General features: G+C 48.4%; 1 protein-coding gene across 3 annotated transcripts in view; it reads right to left on the reverse strand.

Annotated features, from left to right (window-relative positions):
* ERG (ETS transcription factor ERG) overlaps window positions 1-21,373 on the reverse strand; it is a 314,770-nt gene that overhangs the window by 68,933 nt on the left and 224,464 nt on the right. For all 3 annotated transcript variants that reach the window (XM_070796912.1, XM_070796899.1, XM_019964238.2), the window contains one exon: window positions 5,355-5,572. In XM_070796912.1, the coding sequence (XP_070653013.1) occupies window positions 5,355-5,572 (218 nt within the window). The remainder of the gene's footprint in view (window positions 1-5,354; window positions 5,573-21,373) is intronic.

Here is a 21,373-nt window from a genome sequence, read left to right on the forward strand (position 1 = left end):
GAGCAAGGAGGGGCCACAGAGGTAACAACCCACACATTCTGGCCCAAGTCCAATCTGTGACTTTCGTCGATTCCCCCTGAACTTGACTTCCAGAAGCAAGTGTGCTGCAGGGAAGTCCACTGCACCAGAGCTCAGAGCAAGGACAACGAGAAGGAGCTGGAGATGCACTTCATTTCCGGCTGCAGCCCCTGACTCCTGGGCACCCCTGGCCTGGGGCTTCCAGGCAGTGGGTGATACATCCACCCTCTCCAGAAAGATGCAGCGAGGAGGCATGTTCAGGGGCTGCATCCTGGGCCCTGGTGCTCAGACGAAACAGAACCACACCTCCACTGTGTCCCTGCCACGAGCCCCTCCCGGGAGGATCCCCGTCTCCACGACCTCAGCCTCTGTCCCCTGACACTCCGGGGCAGAGATGGAACAGCCAGGTGTTCACTGGGGGTTTCCATAATGAAGGTGGAGTCAACGCACGTCCATGCTCCCGTCTATGGAGCCAGAACTGACACGTGTAAAGATCATGCAGCGAGTCAGCAGCATCTGTGGATTTGATCCTGAGAGGTCCCTCTGTCTACGTGCTGCCTCTTCGAATCCTCTAGAGGAAATGGGCCTTAGGTCCACTGATTGAGTTTTGAGTTTTCCCTTCCTCCATGGCTTCCCCTGGTGGCTCAGATGGCAAAAAATCTGCCTTCGATGTTAGAGACCTGGGTTCGATCCCTGGGTCGGGAAGATCCCCTGGAGGAGGGCATGGCAACCCACTCCAGAATTCTTGTCTGGGAGATCCCATGGACAGAGGAGCCTGGAGGGCTGCAGCCCTTGAGGTTGCAAAGAGTCGGACACGACCTAGTGATTAACACTTTTATTTTCACTCCCCTTCAGGGGAAGCCCCTTACATTCTGAAGCGCAGATTATGCCTCATGTCCACCTTGCAATATTGCACTGGTCACAGCTGAAGGCTGGTCCTGGTGTGGCCTGGTGACATCAATTTGCTGTATGAACCTCCTTCCAACACTTCCCACTCAGCCAGGCTGAGTCCTTCCGGGACAGGGAAGTGGCTGCACCAGCAAACGCTGGTCTGGAAGTCTGAAAGGAACAGCTCCACTGACCACTGACCAGCCAAGCAGCCAGGAGCCCCGCGTGTGGTCAGTTTTCTGAGTCTTCCTGGCCAGGCCACCACACTCAGTGACTTAAATCCAATGCCAATCGAGGCATTGGTCTGAAGGTATTTCAAAGGTGTGGTTAACATCAACCACCCTTTGATTTTAAAGAGAGGTGATTATCCTTGATAATGCCGGTGGGCCTCGTCTCATCAGCTGAAGGTCGGAAGCAAAACCTGAGCTTTGCCTGAAAAGGAAGGAATTCTGCCTCAAGACCGTTGCATCTACGCCTGCTTGAGTGTCCAGCCTGCCACTGCATGCCCAACAGATGTCAGATTTGACAGCCTCTGCAACTGCATGAGCCAACTTCTTACACCAAATCTCTTCAGCAGGTACCTTACTGGTCCTGTCTCTGGAGAACCCGACTGACACGGCAAGGCCAGGCCCCACCACACTGGACTCCCGTGGACGCTGAGCTCAGGAAGAACGGGCAAAAGCGTCTTCTCCAGAGAGGACCAACACATGCCACCCTCCTGTGTTTCTAGAACATTCTGGATGAGAGGGAACGGCACTGGGGGACCGGTTGACATCTGTGTCATAGCTCAGACCCGCCGAACTGAGCTTCCTCCCCTGCACCAGTCCACAGCAGCTTCACCATTCCCCATCCAGGACATCCTCAGCTCTGGCTCACAGGCCATGTGGGTCAGCCATGTGCTCGTCCCGGGCAGTGCCCACTGGGCAGGCACCACAATGCATCCAGGAAGAAGACGGAGATGCTGACAAGGTGGCCTCCCTCGGAAGCCGCCACCAAAGCACTTCCCGGTTTTCTCCCAAAGCTGGAACTGCCTTTAAAGAGCCTCTGATGGGACACCTCTGAGCATTGCAGAGCTCCATGAGAGCCTGGGAGAAGAAATGACTGATGCTTCCCTACTGTTACTCCCCTACAAGAAAACGGTCCAGTTCCTCCACACATGGTTTCATTTCCCAGGAAAGAGACCCTTGCCTGAGCCACCGCTTTGCAACTGCCAAGACAAGTTCCCCAGTAAGCCAGGAACACAGGAGTAGCTTCCCAGGGGTCATGTCTTTCTTAGGGACTTGACGCCTCAAGGCCAAGTTCAAGGCTGCCTTGAGCAACACCCCCCCCCCAGCCCACTCCATCCCAAATTCCTGGGGTGACCAACCTTGGGCTGGGAAGGTGGCCCCCATGGTCCAGCCAGGAGGGCAGGTGGACGTGGTCTCCTGAGGAAAAGCACAGACCTACATCGGAGGAAACGGTATTCAAGCGCCTCCCTTATTTATCTATTCCTCTGTTTGCTTATTTGTTCATTCATTTAAATCTGGCCAGAAGGAAAGTCTCACTTCTGCAACATCGTTCTCACCTCCTGGCTCAGGCTCCTTTCTGAGCCTTTCTAAATCCAGACTGGCACTCCGAGAGCTGGCCTGAGGCCAGACTTGGCAAAAAGGGCCAGGGCACAGATCCCCCTGCTAACTGCCAGCTGGAAGCCACGTTGGTGCCCTTTGCCCGAAGTGCTTTCTCTGATTCTTTCTCCTTCTCCCCCTCCATCTCCATCTGTCTCTGTCTCTCTCACACACGCTCGTGCACAGACACACACACACGTGTGCGACACCCATGCTGATGTATTTCCCACAGGTAGAGACGAGCCTTGGAAGAAGACCTCTTTAGAAACGCACCCCACCCCATCGTGACTATCCTGGCGTGTATGGGATCACGTGACTCCATTAGAAACAGAATCCACCACTCTGCTCAGTGCTACGTGGCAGCCTGGATGGGAGAGGATTTTGGGGAGAGAGTGGATCCATCTAGATGGATGGCTCAGTCCCTTTGCTGTTGACCCCAAACTATCACAACATTGTTTGTTAATTGGCTGTACCCTGATACAAAGTAAAGTTAAAAAAAATTAAACAACAACAAAAAAAGAGAATCCATTACTGTTTAGAGGGCTGGCAGCACAGCGACCCTACTAAATAAACACAGCTACATTCTTCAGAACAGAGCAAGTCTCAGGAGCAAATGCAGTGAACGGTCAGTGGAAACATTCTATTAGATGGACAGGATTCACCTATGACATATTTATGCGTATTATATGTAAAGAGCAGAGAAGGCAATGGCACCCCACTCCAGTACTCTTGCCTGGAAAATCCCATGGATGGAGGAGCCTGGTGGGCTGCAGTCCATGGGGTCGTGAAGAGTCAGACACAACTGAGCGACTTCACTTTCACTTTTCACTTTTATGCACTGGAGAAGGAAATGGCAACCCACTCCAGTGTTCTTGCCTGAAGAATCCCAGGGACAGGGGAGCCTGGCGGGCTGCCGTCTATGGGGTCGCACAGAGTCGGACACGACTGAAGCGACTTAGCAGTAGCAGCATATGTAAAGAGGAACCTGCTGGACTCTATGACTGCAATCCCACCCAGGTCCTTTCCGAAGTCTAGGAGTTTTCCCTCGATGAGGTCCAGGATGAGCCCACCTTGGCTAGAATCCACTTCAGGGACCAGCATCACAGCAGAGAGGCAACATCCCGCTTCCGAGAAGAAACGAGATGCACGGAAGTGAACGACTCCCTGGAGCCCCGGTAAACCTTAGCACCTCCCATCTCTGTGTCTGGCACCTCCAGCCTCATGGGTGACATTCCCTCTGGGGACTCTGATTTGGCACCTTCACCGACACCACGCTAGAAGTTGACTCGATGGTCTCCAGCATGTATAAAACACAACACTTATTTAAAAACATATTGAGCATTAAAATATGTAAGTAGCAAAAAGGGTCCCCTGTAGCTGCAACAGAGTGGAAAAGTGCACTGGGTGTGGAATCAAACACCCTTGGTTTGGAGCCAATCTCCTAGTTGCTTGAAGTGATGCTTTGGGTTAGCCAGAAAATGCCTGGGTCTCCGTTTCCTCATCCACCAAATGGGGACGAGCATTCCTCTCAGGGCTGCTTAGAAGACTGACAGGCCATTGCTGCTGCTGTTGCTAAGTTGCTTCAGTCGTGTCGGACTCTGTGCGACCCCACAGACGGCAGCCCACCAGGCTTCCCCGTCCCTGGGATTCTCCAGGCAAGAACACTGGAGTGGGTTGCCATTTCCTTCTCCAATGCATGAAAGTGAAAAGTGAAAGTGAAGTTGCTCAGTCGTGTCCGACTCTTAGCGACCCCATGGACTGCAGCCCACCAGGCTCCTCTGTCCATGGGATTTTCTAGGCAAGAGTACTGGAGTGGCCACTGGATGCATACAAAAGGGCTTTCTATGAAGTAAAGCACCAGAAAAGGTGAGCTGTTCTTGTGACTCTAGGCAGATTATGCAAATTTAAATGAAATTCTCTTTGTCCTGGGAATTTAAATGATTCTTCCTGAATGTATATGGGATATTCCATCACAGGGCTTCCCAGGTGGCACTAGTGGTAAAGAACCTCCCTGCCAATGCAGGAGACAGAAGAGACTCAAGGTTCGATCCCTGGGTTGGGAAGATCCCCTGGAGAAGGGCATGGCAACCCACTCCAGCATTCGTGCCTGGAGAATGCCACGGTCAGAGGAGCCTGGCAGGCTAGAGTCCATAGGGTTGCAGAGTTGGACACGGCTGAAGCGACTTAGCATGCATGCACCCATTATATCATAACTGAAATCAGTTTTACTTTTCAAAACGGCGTCTGATGAAATGCTTTTAAGTGCCCGGGATAACACGTTCGCTAATTCGCTGCATTTAGGTGACAGCGGCATGACACACTCAGAAGAGTTAACACTTAGGAGTGACGCTGGTGCTTGGTTTTCAGTGTTAAGTAAAGAGGAGAGGGAAAAGCACGCATTCAGAGACGGTGACGGGGGAGGGGCAGGCGGACACAGGCAGCGGATCCATCCGCAGCATCACGTGGGGCAGACGTGCGCTGTGCCGCCGGCCCACGGGCTGACACTCTCCCACCGTTTAAACTGAAGACAGTTTTACTTTCCAGGCAAGAAAACCCTCCGAGATGAGTTCTGCCATATGTGGGCAAGGCCCCCCTTCCCACGCCGCCCTCATGCCTGGGAAATTAGAACTGCACATCTCCTCTTCAAAGCGAGTTCTCGGTAAATAGACTACCGGTTCTTCACAACCTCTATCCTCCGCGCAAACCACTGGCGAACACATTTTCGCAGCCTTGCCCAGGGTTCCTGTGCAATGTCTTGGGGGCAATGCCATCCATTTTTACTCGGCCTTTTCAGGGGACGGGGACCCAGGCAACCGGGAGGATCCGAGCCCGCGGTCTCCTTACCTTGAGCCGTTCACCTGGTTAGGGTTACATTCCATCTTGATGGTGACCCTGGCTGGGGGTTGAGACAGCCAGTCCTGCTGAGGGACGCGCGGGCTCATCTTGGATGTCTGTCCATAGTCGCCGGAGGAGGACGCGGTCATGTCCGTCTTGGGCAGGTGCGGCGTGCCGTAGGCGCACTCAAACAGTGACTGGTCCTCGCTCACGACTGATAACGCTTCCTAAACGCCCAGAGAGACACACCTTCAGGACATGCCAAGGAACAGCCGTGCTGCAGAAAGTCGCTAACGTCAGAGTCATCTCTAACTGGGACCCCACTGTTTAGGTACCTTTTCTGGTGTCTGTTTCTACCTTTCAGAAGAAAAAAGGAGCTGGCTTTCTTTCCCAAAGAAGGTAAAAGTTGGAACTGGCAGACCCAGAAAAACTTTCCTGCAGGTCCCCAAACATCCCAGGCCTGACTGCAGCCGTGCAGATAATATCCACTTTAATCTCGACTCAAGGAAGTTGAATTTCAAAGGTCTTAGAAGACATCCAATTGCATGTGTCATTATTTGACAAATGCAATCTATAATTCAACCAGACAGGGTACAGCATGGTCACGAAGATTAAAAAGCAGACATGTGCCCACTAACACCTAAGCATCTGGCAAAACTGCCACATTCCCAGGAGATTTTAAAGAAGAGCTACTTAGAAGAAGAGTGTGGGGGAAATGGGGCACCAAAGGACAGACAGACAAAGATACGAATTTTTCCATTTCTAAGTTATTAGCTGAGATAGAGTTTCAAGTGGTGCTTCCATGATGGCGAACATCTGGATGATAAATGAACCAAAAAAAAAAAAAAAGCTGTGAATTAACCAGAGGCCTCTAGGATGTTTAAAATACCTATACCAGTGAATAGCTCTTTTTCACCCTCGATTTCTATTCCTATCTCTGCTCATTTTGCATGATTTGTTGAAAAGAAACAGCAATGTGCCATTGTTGAACCATTCTTCTGAGGCTTTAAGTCAAACAAGTGGTTAGCCTATGGCCAGGCTGACATTCTATAGCCAAATCCACAAAGCCAAATATGACTGGGAACTCTCAGCTGCTTGAATGATACCTCATGCAGCAGCTACACAGAATACAACGCAATCCAATTCTGCTTTCTATAGTTAAAAAAAAAAAAAGTCCGTATGGGAATCCACGTTTATTTCATTTCTTAAACACCTTGGTACTGCTATTAGCTTTGGAGAAGCAAATGCCGTTTGCATCACACATTTTTTTAAAAATGGAAAACTATGGCAACCTTCTGGTCTGGACTTCTCATCCCCCAGAGGGGAGAATCTGAGATCCGGAAAGGTCTAGATCTCACCTGGAAGTGAGCAACCCAAGATCAAACAGGGAATTCATGAGGACTCCAATGAGTGTTTTATCATCAGCTCCCTCCTGCCCCCAGAGCCTAGGACGTTCTTCTTAAACATTTCTCAGTTTGGGATGTGGGTCTGCGTTAGCACTCCGTTCTTGTTTGAATTGATACTTAAGTCAGGATGCTCTTCTTCACCCCAGTTGTTAATATTAATAATAAAGCTCTTCAAAGCAGCCTTTCTAAAAGAGAAACCTCCCTCCCTACAGATACAAAGAAGTATCTGAATCTTTAGGGAGCACACGCATTTTCACAAAGCACCCCCCAATCCAGTGTGTACCCCCTCCCATTATACCTCCCCCCACCTACCCAGGGAGCAACTTCATCACTCTCCAAGTGCATGAACTTCACAGCCAGCGGGGCACAGTGTGCTATGAATCAGTGAGTGGGGAAAATCACAAGAACAAACTCAATGCTCTGGATCTGAGTGGTAGCCACTCAGGGTACTGTGCGGAGGTAACAGCCCCCGCTCCCCACTGACATGGCTAAAATCCCTTAGAACCAGAGCCCTGTGATGTTTGGGGAAACAGTGAGCTGAGGATTTAAACAGTAACACGAACTCTACAAAACCGTGTGCTGGGCCAACCGGAGAGCCCGAAGCAGGCACAGGAAAGACAAAAAGAACACAAAGCAGGCATCTTGACCACCCAGCAAAAGCAAACACATCAGCAAACAGCACCAATCTGAGAAACGGGCATGGCAGATGGGGAGTGGGGCGGGAGGTTGAGGGGGGAACCTGAATCTAGGGGCTCCCTGGACAGATCACAAACGGAGCAAGCGGATGTAAGGAGTCTCAACTCACAGATGCTGGGTTAAAAATCAAATTGGCACCACGGACTTAGTGCAGTCCTGCTAATCCACAAAGGCAAAATTAGAGCTTCTTCAATAAAGTTTGCAAAACAGGGTCTGCCTTCCCATAGCAGCACTGGAGAGAATGCTTTTTACACACTCAGGACAAAGAAAACAAGGCTCTCCTGCCTGGTCCTGCAGACCCCACCAAGCCTCAGAGGGGAATAACATACTATGTAATGTTAGCATTGGCTCACTGGCTTAAGAGAAACACGAATAAACTGGCAGAAATGGGCTAAATGCGAGGGACAGACTTCACATCATGAATGAGTAAGAAGGCGGCTTTCACAGCACAAAGAGTAACGATGTGAAAATAGGAGTGTATCCCCTAGATAAAGCAGGATATTCTGGCAAACACACCCAATGACCAAAGATGTAAACGCAGTATAGGATTTAGACACTGGACCAGCTTACGAGAACTGAAACAACGCTTCAGTGTGTGTTTGGGGCGGGAGGAACCTATCCTCACATCTGGCATAGCATTATTTCACCACATGGTCTTCTAAAGAAAGAAATCAAAGTTAACGGAGATCGATTTAGGGGAAGAAATTGATAAAAGCTAGAGATACGGGGGGCACACAGCTTTCCTGCACATCTGAAAAACTCTCCTCTGCATGAATCCTTCATGAGGACGGCCATAGCCTTCGGAAGAGCAAAAGTTGCTTTTCTTCGCTAGAGGAGAAGTTGTCTAAAAATGAGACAGCTTTAGGATAAAACGTTTCATTTCAAAAGGGGTGACGTGTGGTCCGTATTCTGGAAAGACAAGAGAGCGTGCCCAGGAGGGATGCTAAGTAAGCCAAAGCAGCCAAACATCTAGGACTTAGTACAAGTGAGGAAAAAATAAATAATAAATGGAATCAGATACACACACACTCACACACACACACACCAACTCAGCACATCAGAACAATGAAGGGGTAGAAAGAAACTAAGGGTGGCTTTCAGAGACCTGCTTCAAACGAGGAGGCTCCCTAAAGCTGACGGCTGTTCTTTAGAAGAAAAGGAAGGCCATACACCAACAGCAAGCCTTTGTTCACCCACGTGACTTTGCCTACTGCCTGCAGGTTTCATCATCCCTTTGGTCCCAGGATGAATGACAAAGGCTGAGGCATAGGATTCTCCCACCCCAGCGGCCCTGGGACTTCAAAGCTGGGAAACGAGCGAGCCCAGTGGGATTAAAACCAGAATGGACCGCTGCACAGGGCCTGGTAACCAGGACCACGTGAGGCCCTTGTCTCCAGCTCTGCAACTGACTGTTCTTGGCCTCGACGGGTGCTCTCCGTGCTCCCCTGACACCTGGCTTCCCTCCTCATCCACAGCCATCTCACCTACCTACCTGCCTACCTGCCAAAGGTGTGGGCAGATGCCTTAGTTAACATGTATGGCTTATTCCCTCAGAACCTTCGGCCAGCCTCGGGGACTCGGGAACTGTTTTGGTTGCTTTATAACAGAGAATTAAAAGAAAAAAAAAAAAAGAAGTCCAAACCTGGCAGAAACGTGGCATAATAATTTAATATGCCTGCCTCTATGTTACTATAAAAAGACGTGAACTTTAGATTGGTGTGTGCTGGTGTGCAGGGGTGTTTTTCTGTAGCTTCAGAAAGCTGGAATATTCTGATGTGGCCGGTGGCAGGCGACCAATGCCGTTTTTATGAACTTAGGAGAAACGCATAAATTCTAAGCAAATGGCCCCCCAAAGAAATGGGACCGCTGTGTTAGTACATAGTGTTGTTTATTATTTAAATGCTGAATACATCAACAACATATGAGGACCATTCCTTTGGACTTTGGTCATAGCAGTTGACCAATAGTTCCAGAAAGTGAAGAGAACTCAACTAGATTATATTTCAAACATAAGACTAAAATATTATTCTGTTTTTAGGTAACTAGATTTGGGTACAACAAAGGACCCACAATGCTTATATTAAAAAAAAGAGTTGAATGCACATTTAAGCATACTGACATTTCCAGCAAAAGATTTCAGAGGTCCTGTAGCACATGAATTTTTTTCTGTAACAGATGAATATTTTGAGAGGCTCCTATGGTTCCAGCAGAAGAATTATAAAATAAGGGTCTGGACTCAATTTGGCTTCTAACTTTTGATCCCCATGGTTCATAAAAACACTGAAATGTCAATACACAGAACACAACATACTTAAATTTTCATGAAAATCTGGGTGTGGTAAAGTGTTGAAACTAACAAAGTCTTAAAGAATGATCGGCTCTCTTTCACAGCTGGAGCCAGGAGACCATACAGAGAGAAATGGTCCTTACATGGTTTTCAAAAACCCAGAAAATGGCCAGAACTAGATGTCCAAAAGACAGGATTCCCAAGGCAACCCTCAGATTCCTCAAGTCTTACGTGCCTCAAATTTATGAAAAACAAATGGAAAACCAAGTGGAATAAGCATGTTAAGATTATGGTCACACTTCAGAAAAAAAAATTCTTATAGAAGCCCTTGCTATCGCAATACAACTTCCACTTTAGGAAGCCAAGGCCATCCAAACTCCACAGTTCGTCTTTTCTCCCACGCATAACCAACCAGAATCTGGTACTTCACGTAACTGCTTCCATTGCTATGAAAACGACATATTTTAGCCAACACCTTTACGACATCAATACCTTCTCTTGACTCAGAAACAGCTGATCCATCACTTAATAAACCAGTTTACACTGGTAAGCAGCTCATTTGAGCATCCCTTTAAATTCTATTTCACTGGTTTTTTTTTTTCTTTAGGATATGCCATATTCCACATTTTACCAGCTCTGAAATCTGGATGCCTCTCACCATTGATGGCATGTCATGGGTTATTGACAGCATTTCTTCTCCTTTTATGGCTGGAAAAAATATGATTCATTTTATCATCAATGACATCTTACATTTTATGAACTATGGTCATCCCTAGTGGCTCAGATGGTAAAGAATCTATCTGCAATAAGGGAGACATGGGTTCAATCCCTGGGTTGGGAAGAGACCCTGGAGGAGGGAATGGCCACCCACTCCAGTATTCTGGCCTGGAGAATTCCATGAACAGAGGAGCCTGGCAGGCTGCAGTCCATGGGTTTGCAAAGAGTCAGTTAGGTGCTCAACTTTGTATCCCATGCCAAGACTTCCCATGTGGCTCAAGTGGTAAAAGAATCTGCCTGCCAATGCATTTGCCACAAGAGACATGGGTTTGATCCCTGGGTGGGGAAGAACCCCTGGAGGAGGAAATAGCAACCCACTCCAGTATTTTTGTCTGGAGAATCCCATGGACCAAGAGGCTACTTGAGCTACAGTCCGTGGGGCTGCAAAGTCAGACAGGACTGAACACGCAAGCGTGAAGAAGGAGATGACTCTGGTCATTCAGTCCTGATGATAGCATGGTGAGGTCAGGAAGCCTTCCTGCCCACAGATGAGAACTGGGAGGGGCTGGGAAGAAGAGTGACGTCAGGATGAGGATGAGGCAGCAGCGGGGTCCATGGATGGACACTCACCGCTCTGGATGTGGCAAGCAGAAAGAAGAGACTGGCCAGAAGCACAGTGTTTCCCCAGGGCCTCATCACAGCTGAGCAAAGAGCAGCCCTGACAGCGCAGACAAGAGATAGAACCACCCAGAAAGAGACATGCTGGTGGGGAGGAGGGCCGGGAGAAGGGTAAGGGGATACACGCCCAGAGTCCCAGCACTGAGGATGGAAGTAAGGGGTCAGGAGAGCAAGTAGATAAGTTGGCTGGAGACTAGGAAGGAATCTTCTAAGTATTCAGTACAACAAGCTCTCCTATGGTCTTAAAAGTTATGCAGCAATGGGTCCCAGGTACACTTAATCAGCTTTTCTTACTAGTTTTCCTAAAGGAAATCAACCCTGAATATTCATTGGAAATCCTTCCAATGCTGAAGCTGAAACTCCAATACTTTGGCCACCTGATGCAAAGAGCTGACTCACTGGAAAAGACCCTGATGTTGGGAAAGATTGAGGGCAGGAGGAGAAGGGGACGACAGAGGATGAGATGGTTGGATGGCATCCCTGACTCAATGGACCTGAGGTTGAGTAAGCTCTAAGAGATGATGATGGACAAGGAAGCCTGGTGTGCTGCAGTCCATGGGGTTGCAAAGAGTCGGACGTGACTGAGTGACCGAACAACAATAGTTTGAATCAACAAACCTGTTCTTTTCACTGGTTAATCAGATAATTCAGACCCACACTGATGGCCATCAGTGATGTGTTCACTGCAGGTGGATGCAATCCATATGGCACAGGAAGAAGTGGGCAGGTAGGAACACTTATCGATATGCTCCAGCGAGAGCCACACGGAGGCAGACCTAGCAATACTGGAAGATGATTTATTGGGTTGTCTCAAGCCCAGCTGTTCATAACTTCTCTTCAAGGCAGAGTGCATGCAGTAGATGCTACTCTTATCTCATTTAGAGGAGAAAAAAGCAACACAAATAAAATAGACAAGGCACCTAGGAAAGACCGCCACTCCATTTGCCCAACAACAGGCCAGGCCTTCAGTCATTTTATTCTCAGCACGAGCAGCTTTGCATTCATATATTGCCAACATCTCATGAGATGAGAAACCTCATCTGACCAGTGCCTTTTAACTACAACACTTTTAACTATGACAAAAAAGCCAAACACTGTGAGTTGAAGTTGTCTCGTCAGTATGCGTGGGAATCATTTTACCCCTTCTTGATATTATTTTCTTTCCTTAATTCTTCAACAGAGGAAACATTAAAATCATATACTGAAGGCAGCGTCTAGCTTTGATCTCACGTTTTTCTCATTTAACACATTGCTATTTTAATCCCCCCCCAAATATAAAAAATCTTGGATAAACCTCAAAGGAAAGATGTATGTAAGCAAATGAGGTCCATTTAAGAGCTTATTTCTCCAATGTGGTATCGCTTCGTATCAAACACATTTACAACTGCAATACCAGCCTGGCGCTAGAAGAATGAGACCCAGGACTGTGAGGAGATACGTGCAGGCAAATATATTTATACACACACATTCAGATACATGAATTCACACTGTGCATATTCATACACACATATATCCACGCACGTACATATCCATACCTCCATATTATGTGTGGAGATACATGCAGACAAATATATTTGTATACACAATACACATACATGCATTCACACTGTGCATATTCATACACACATATATCCACACACATACACATCCATACCTCCATATTCATATGCATACACATAGACATTCATACATACACATGTTCATACACACACACATGCACTTCCATATCCATACACATACACATAAATATTGGGCGGGCCAAAAAGTTTGTTTGGTTTTAAGTCAAAATAAGATATTTTTCATTTTCTTTGAAGAACTTTGTCGAACACTTTATCCACTAACTGAACAAACTTTTTTGCCCAATGCAATATATTCATACTTACACACATGCATATTCATATACATACATGTACACACAAAAATACATAAATATACAACATAGACTCACGTAACGTAGGTGCACACATGCATGCACATTCACACAAACATGCACACATGTTCATTCACACATGTATGTTAATGCACACACACATATGTATTTCCATACACATGCATCTAACACACACACACACACCCATCTGTCTCTCATCCTTACTATCTTTGCTCATCGAGCACTGTAGAGAACCTGGCCACCGTCCTTATTGGGGTATCCCTTTGGGGCAACTGTTGCCTAAAGGATAAAGAACCAGATTTCTCTCCTTTAACCTTGATTTGTTTCTTTCTCAAACTCAAAGGTATTTTCTCTCCCCTAAGCAAAGCCCTTTAGAAAAGAGCTGGAAACTAGTCTCCCCATGACCTTCTGATGAATTTCCCTGCTCTAAACTTACCAGCTTTCTCCTCAGCTGTGAGCTGCCTCGCCAGCCCTGGGGATTCTCTTTGCTCACATATTCTCCAACTGCTGCCTTTATTAAGATACAGGCATTTTCAGGGCAGGATCGTGTGTGTGTGTGTGTTTGTGTCTGTTTGTGTGTTTCTAGCGATCAAATAGCTTCATAACATAACATGTCTTTTGATACTTCTATTAATCATAGAACTAAGTCATGAAATTCTACGAAAACCCCACGATAGATCTGTAGTCTGAAACCTTTTTTCACATCAACAGAAGGGAATATACACTTGTGAGACTGACTGTGCAGTCAGGGACTAGGAGTTTGGAAACGAACTGCCTTTGGCACTACATCCTCAGTCATGTGATCCTGGAGCATATGACTTGCAGGGTTGATGACTGAAATCTACGTAGGCTTAAACGAGAGAGTCTATGGCGCTAGACCACATAGGAAATCAGGAAGACTTACTAGAAAATGAAGACTAGCATTAGCAAAGCAAGAAGACAAGCAGTCAATGGGGCAGCTGAAACCCTAGAAGACTGGCACAGTGGAGAAAAATGTCAACAGAGAAGAGTTTGGGTCCACCTAATGAGAACTAGATTTAAATGAACCTCCAAACATTCGAAACCCCACAAACATAACTTTAAAACAACTCTCCTGTTTACTTTCTCACTTCTGTGCAGATGCTGTGTGAGACAATGGAGAAAGGAGGATGAGGTGGGCATACTTGGCCTGGCCATCCGAGGGCACGAGGGCACAGGTGTGCAGGGGCAGCAGTAACGGTCCAGGGTTCTACCGCACAGCAGCACGCCACGGTTAACGAACCATGTGTCCTCCAGGCACAAACTTGGCTCAGAGGGGAGATCTTATGCTAAGTGTTCTTATCACAAAACATAAAAATAAATAAGAGGGAAGGAGGAAACTTTCTTTGGGAAGTGATGGATATGTTTATGGCTGCTTATCTCCAAACGCAGTAAGTTGTAACCATTGAATACCTTGCAGCTTTTAGTATATCCATCAGGCCCCAGTAAATTGGGTTTTAAAAAACAAAGGCAACAGTGTGTTTAAGTGATGTTAACGGCTCCTTTGTTCTCCTACAAAGAAACACATTTTTTTACCCCATAGGCTTCTTTCCTTCTTTAGAGATGAACAAAAAGTGTAAAAACATGTGTGGAAACATCCTGTTTGTGGGGTCTGCATCAGAATGAGAGCAAAGAATGTGCTCCGGACCCTTTCGGGGCCTTCCGCGCCCTCTTGGTTCTGTGTGGAGTGGATTCCACTCCTGACTTTGCATACGTGTGCTTGTTTCTCTAAGCATTGTCATGACATGACACTCAGAGAACATTCATCAAAAGCCTGCATCTTACTTTCCTCTGATTTGAAATAATTGACTTGGGATGAAAAGATGGTCTGCATTTCACTTTCGACCACCACATTTAGGCTGCATGACGGAGGTGCTCCAGAATGTTGGAGGCAGCATGGTGGCAGGGAGCTGGCGATGCTAAGAGCCGCAGGCTCCCTTGATCCCTGGGTCACCCCGGAAACTTCCTCAACCCTGTCCTGCTCCAAGTTTAGTCCCACAGTGAGCTGCTGTGGGATCACTGCAGATCTGGAGGCTGCGTTGTCCCCAGCCCTCCTGAAGCAGAATCCATTTTATAACATCGTCCCCAGGTAAACCTGGATACTGCATATTCACCTGTAAGTCCTACTGCCTCATCCTTTGCGCTTCTTGGGTGGCACTAATGGTAAAGACCCCAGCTGCCAATGCAGGCGTCATAAGAGAACCAGGTTTGATCCCTGGGTGGGGAAGATCCCCTGGAGGAGGAAATAGCAACCCACTCTGGTATTCCTGCCTGGAGAATCCCAAGGACGGAGGAGCCTGGCGGGCTACACAGTGCACAGTGTCACAAAGAACTGGGCCCGACTGAAGCAACGCCTTATCCTTGTGTGAGTCTCAATTTCTCCAACTATAAAGCTGATGTTGATAACAGTGATCCCGCTCCCAACCAGGGCTCCCAGTGGGCCAGGTGAGTTAGCGTACGGGACAAGTTTTATAAACCTTAGTACTGCATCCCAACTATGATCCAAAAAAAGTTGATGTGACTGACCCAAATTCTTCATGTCATTCAAGACAAGAGTTTGGAATATCCGTCTCAAGTCATATTCATCAGGAACCAGGAAAAGTGCATCATCTCTTGCATGCCATTAAGTCACTCTTTCTCTGTCATGGACCAACTTTAAAAGTCAGGTATCTTTATCTAAGATGGGGAGAAGGATGAGCTGACATGTCTTATGGTCAAGAGCACTCAGTCTCATGTGATTTAGCCTTTATAGTCCTTGGTCCAGTTCTTATGTGGGTTTTCGGTTGCAATTCTACATTAGTTTGTTGAATGTCGATTAACTCTAAGTTTTGCGTGGAATCCAGATTTCCTGTTGGCAACTGTAGCCTCAACAACTGGCTGGGGCTTCCCAGGTGGCGCCAGTGGTTAAAAACAAAAACAAAACCCGCCTGCCACTGCAGGAGACATGGGAGACGTGGGTTCGACCCCTGGGTCAGGAAGATCCCCTGGAGGAGGAAATGGAAATCCACTCCAGGATTCTTGCCTGGAAAATCCCACAGACGGAGGAGCCCGAAGGGGCTACAGTTCATGGGGTTGCAAAAAGCTGACTTGGCAAGCATGCATGCAACAACTGGGACATTCTCTGGCACACTGCTGTAGTTCTCTGTACAAGGAGTGGATGTAGGGATGAACAGATGAGTGAATCAGTAATACACCACGTTCTCATAATTCCCATTAATTTCCCTAGAACTGCGTGTGCTTGCTTGCTAAATCACTTCAGTCATGTCTGACTCTTTTGTGATCCCATGGACTGTAGCCTGCCAGGCTTCTCTGTCCGTGGGGTTTTCCAGGCAAGAATACTGGAGTGGGTTGCCATGCCCTCCTCCAGGGGATCTTCCCCACCCAGGGACTGAAGTTGGGTCTCCTGCATTGGAGGCAGACTCTTTACTGTCTAAGCCACCAGGGAAGCCCAGCTGATGTTCCTCAAAGTGAAAGTGAAGTGGCTCAGTCGTGTCGGACTCTTTGCGACCCCATGGACCATAGCCTACCAGGATCCTCCGTCCATGGGATTTTCCAAGCAAGAGTACTAGAGTGGGTTGCCATTTCCTTCTCCAGGGTTATCTTTCTGACCCAGGGATTGAACCCAGGTCTCCTGCATCGTAGGCAGATGCTTTACCGTCTGAGCCACCAGGGAAGTCCTCAAATTTCTCTGCAAAACTCTTCTCTTCCAGGATGTGGGATTCATGATGCTCCTCATCTTAACTTTCCCTGAAACCTCATGGGGTTCCTAACACAATGGGACAAGGAAGTGATTCTGCAGCAGTCTTGCCAAGAGGCTCACGGGACTCTTCTACCCTTCTGGTTTCTGAAGCCGCTCTCACACACGTGAGGCTGCAAGCAATTAGGGTTCTAAGAGGCACAGTGGCCCCTGAGAAGGGCACCCCATGCCCACAGGGGTGACAGAGCTGTCTGCAGCTCTCCTCCGTTGGAGCAGCCCTTCTCTGAGTCCCAAAGGAGGCATCTCATCCTCTCCTCCCCAGAAGCTCCATGAAAACAGGCAGCTCTAGGCTTGGCTTTTTCCAAACACACACCCAGACGCTAAAAACACAGCACGCCGCACATCTGGAATGTGTCTCATCCATGAATCTCTGACACATGGATTCATTGTTTTCGAGAAAATTCCAAGAATTTTATTCATGAGAAAATTCTGGCACAACGGGAAATGCTGGCAAGCGTGAGGGGCCGCAGATGTCCTGGCCTACACACACGCACACACACACGCACGCACACACACACACACACACACACACCTGTCACCGCTTCAGCACCTTTCCATCAGGTACCTACCCCACCCCTGCAAAATTCCAACCCCAAATTTCCCATTAAAGGGGGGCACGTAACACCCTTAATCTTTATAAGGGATGCCATTCCCCCAACGGTTGCATCACTCCAGATGCACTCTGCAAGTGTCCGGATGGACACATGGGAATTTAAAAGGAGCGGCAGGAACACGGAGTGACTAGTGTGAGAAGCAGCCGCGTGCCCTGGGGCCACGGCCTCCTCATCTGTTCAACTAGGATCTGGTGTCCTGATGTTTCCTGAGGTCCCTCCACACTCTAAAATGAAATCTATTGTATTTAACTACTGACGTTCTCTTCCTGCCAGGGCCTAACTACAGGCCCCAATTTCTCCATCTTTGAGCAGATATATGCCTGGGGGTGGGGGTGGGGGGAAATCCATCCTCTGGGGAGCTGCCAGACGCTCCTGCAAGTTCAAGTTCAAAGAGAACTGTGGGCGCTTCCCAGGCTGCCCTGGGTTTTAATTTGCCAAGTCCTCTGACTGTTCATTGGAAGAACTGATGCTGAAGCTCCAACACACAGGCCACCTGATGTGCAGAGCCGACTCACTGGAGAAGACCCTGATGTTCGGAAAGACTGAAGGCAGGAGGAGAAGGGGACAACAAAGGATGAGACAGTTAGATAGCATCACTGACTCAGGTGACATGAATCTGAGCAAATTCTGGGAGCTAGTGAAGGACAGGGAAGCCTGGCGTGCTGCAGTCCATGGGGTTGCAAAGAGTCAGACACGACTGAATGACCAAACAACAATGGGATAACTTCTTCTGTGCTCGTGGGAAAGTAGTCCAGACTCTGAGAGCTCATTTCAAGTCTTCAAGTGCAGTTAGGACCTAAGCTCCTGGACGGGAACTCTGGCGTTCTCCATAAAACACATCACACACGGGTAATGGTAAAATACGGTTCTGCTAACAGAAAGTCTTACAGAGACTGAGGCTCTCACGAGGCGGGGTAGGGTAGGGGGGTTGCAGACAGGGGGCCTAGGTAGGAAGCCCCACTTTTCCCGAGGTGTTCCAAGGAATTCCTCCCTTTCCTTTCCATGCTCATTCCCAATTAACTACTGTCAAGGGCCGCACAGCACAACGGATAGAGCAGACATAAACACAAACTCATTTTCTTTTTCATAGGCGCCAGCTCCCATTGTGGCAACAGCCAAGGGCCCCCCACGGTGAAGGCCCGTCACGGCCAAGCTCTCGCTTAGGCCCTGGGAGTGATGACGCCTCCGGCCGTCCCCAGGGCCAGGAGGCCAAGCCTGTGCTTTGCACCAGATTTTCCAGCGCATAAATCTGCACAGGAAGGAGACCAAGGAGCCAGGGTATCATGACCTTTGTTCCTGCTCCACGCTGAGCTCATTCGCCGCCCGTGATCTAGCTCACGGCACCAGGGAGGACCCGTCAATGGAACACTGTTCATGCACCAACAAGCCAGTTGCCAGCAAAACTTGATTTTTACGACTCTGAGAGTGTTGATCTCAATACCTAACGCGTTTGAATTATTTATTGTGAACTTGTCCAATGATTTCAAACCATGCATACTCGATCATACCCAACGAGGCTCTCCTGAGCCCTTCTTTAAACCGGTCTCTTTAAAAATCTGTAGAGCCATTCTTACCAAAATCACTCTATCCTGCAGAACAGTTTAGTGGCCTAAAAATCTTCAGAATGTCTATTCAAGGATCCCAGTGTTGCTTTTTAGATTGCCTCCTTACTTGGGACTCTTATTACGCTGAACCCCCATGGAAGAAGCAGAGTCAGGGATGTCTGTGTCTTCCCACATTTTCCAGGAAAGAAAGGAAGTTTCCAGGGCTAAGAATTGTGTGCCCTGTTGTGCATACCATACGGGCACAAAGAGAGGTCTGTGTAGAGATAACTCCTTTCCAAGAGGGTGGAGTTCCCTAAGCCACCCACCCATTTAATTTGCATAAGGAGCCTTGCGGGGGCGGGTCGCATTGAGCCAAGTCTATCTAAAAAGGCAACTTGTTGTTGCTATTTAGTCACTAAGTTGTGTCCTGATTCTTTGTGACTCTGTGGACTGTAGCCCGCCAGGCTCCTCTATCCATGGGATTCTCCAGACAAGAAACTGAAGTGGGATGCCATTTCCTCCTCCAGGGGATCTTCACAACCCAGGGATCGAACCCGTATCTCCTGCATTGGCAGGCAGATTCTTTACCACTAAGCCATCTGGGAAGCCCATAAGGGGAACTGACATAGTACAAAAGATGACTTGCCTTCCTGTCTCCCAGTCTGGTAGACTTGCACTGACCACTATGTGTAAGCAGAGGGACACTCTATAAAGTAATTTCAAAACTAAGACTGAAGTCTGTAAAGACCTGTGAATTAGAACCTTGCTTTTCAAAGTCTGAGCCTTGGACCCGCAGCAGCCGCAGCATCCCCTGGGACTTTGTCAGATGCACAGAACCTCGGGCCCCAGCCCAGAGCGACTGACTCAGAGCCTGACTTAACAAGATTCACACGGGGGAAGGCAGGCACGTTGTGCTGAGAACTGGGTGAGAAAGTGGTAAGTTCTCCCAAAGAAAGAAGAGGTGGGGCTGGGTTAGGAGGAGAGGGCAGACTGCTGTGTTTAATTAAGAGTGGTCAGGAAGGTCTGCATGGAGGAGGCTAGGCCTCAGCAAAGTTCAAGGTTGTTGCTTAGTTTCTAAGTCACGTGCGACTCTTTGCCACCCTATGGACCACAGCCCACCAGACCCCTCTGTCAGTGGGATTTTCCAAGCAAGAATACTGGAGTGGATTACCATTCCTGTTTTTCTCCAGGGGATCTTCCCAAACCCAGAGATTTAAGCCCCGTCTCCTGCACTGGCAGGAAGATTCTTTACCACTAAGTCACCTGGGCAGCCCAAGAACTTAAAGGAGGCTGAGGCAATAGCAGAACAAAGCCAGAGGTGGGCACCGGGGTTTGAGGGTGGGGCACAGCGATCAGCAGCAGCCAGGGAGGAAGTGTTATCTCAGGAGAGGAGGGACGGGAAGTACCAGCCCCGGGTGAGGAGGTGGGCCACGTGAGGCTGGGGGCCGTGGCCAGACCTGGGTGGTACTGGGAGTGAGATGGGGACCTCTCTAGACGTCTTGGCTCAAAGCCCAGGGAGTGTCTTCTTTCCCAAGACACACCAACATTTTCCACCTCCGAAGGGCTCTGCAAGGAAAATACTTTCTATCTGCTTAGTTTGATCACTTTCAAAGCTCAGCATGACCTACATGAATGTATTACACACACCAAGCTGACACCAAAAGCCACGCCTCACAAGATGTTACAGCCATCCTTTGTCCCCAGGACAATGGGAACTCCTATTCGTCATCGTGCGCAGAAAACTGTAGGGATTCAGAAGACGTGCTTCTCATTCAGAGAGCCTGTCGATGGGCATGACCACTGTTGAAAGGCTTTTGCACACACAGGGAACACGCCACTGAGGCTCTGCTCTAAGGGGCAGCCTTGGGGAGACCTACCTCTGAAATCAAGAGGAAACACAGCACCCAAGTGATCCCCACCCCCAAATCAGCCGGCGTGGGGCTCGCAGGTTCTGGAAGCTCTGGCAGATGACAGGCCAGAACATCATGCTGCCTGCCTCAGGCAGGACTGAAAGTTTCAGGGCTGGAGCAAGGATGCAGATGACCAGCCATTTCCTCTTTAAACACAACGATAAGCTTGGCCTCAAGGAGGAGGCATTCAGAAGCAGTGGGTATTGTGCTTGGGGGTGGAGGACCCTAATTCTCCAAGCTCTAGCTGGGAGAATGTACTTCCTTGTTCATAAAGCGTGGGTCCTCTTCTGCTGCTGAACTGTCTATACATTGTCAACATGGGCCTTGTGGCTACCTCTGAATTCAGTGTCAACATTCAGTGTAGAGTCTGCGTATTGGTTTCCTCATAGCTCAGTCGGTAAAGAATCTGCCTGCAACGTGGGAGACCTGGGTTCGATTCCTGGGTCGGGAAGATCCCCTGGAGAAGGAAATGGCAATCCACTCCAGTATGCTTGCCTAGAGACTCCCATG

The sequence above is a fragment of the Bos indicus genome, chromosome 1, assembly GCF_029378745.1.
Source record: "Bos indicus isolate NIAB-ARS_2022 breed Sahiwal x Tharparkar chromosome 1, NIAB-ARS_B.indTharparkar_mat_pri_1.0, whole genome shotgun sequence".
Classification (NCBI taxonomy): domain Eukaryota; kingdom Metazoa; phylum Chordata; class Mammalia; order Artiodactyla; family Bovidae; genus Bos; species Bos indicus.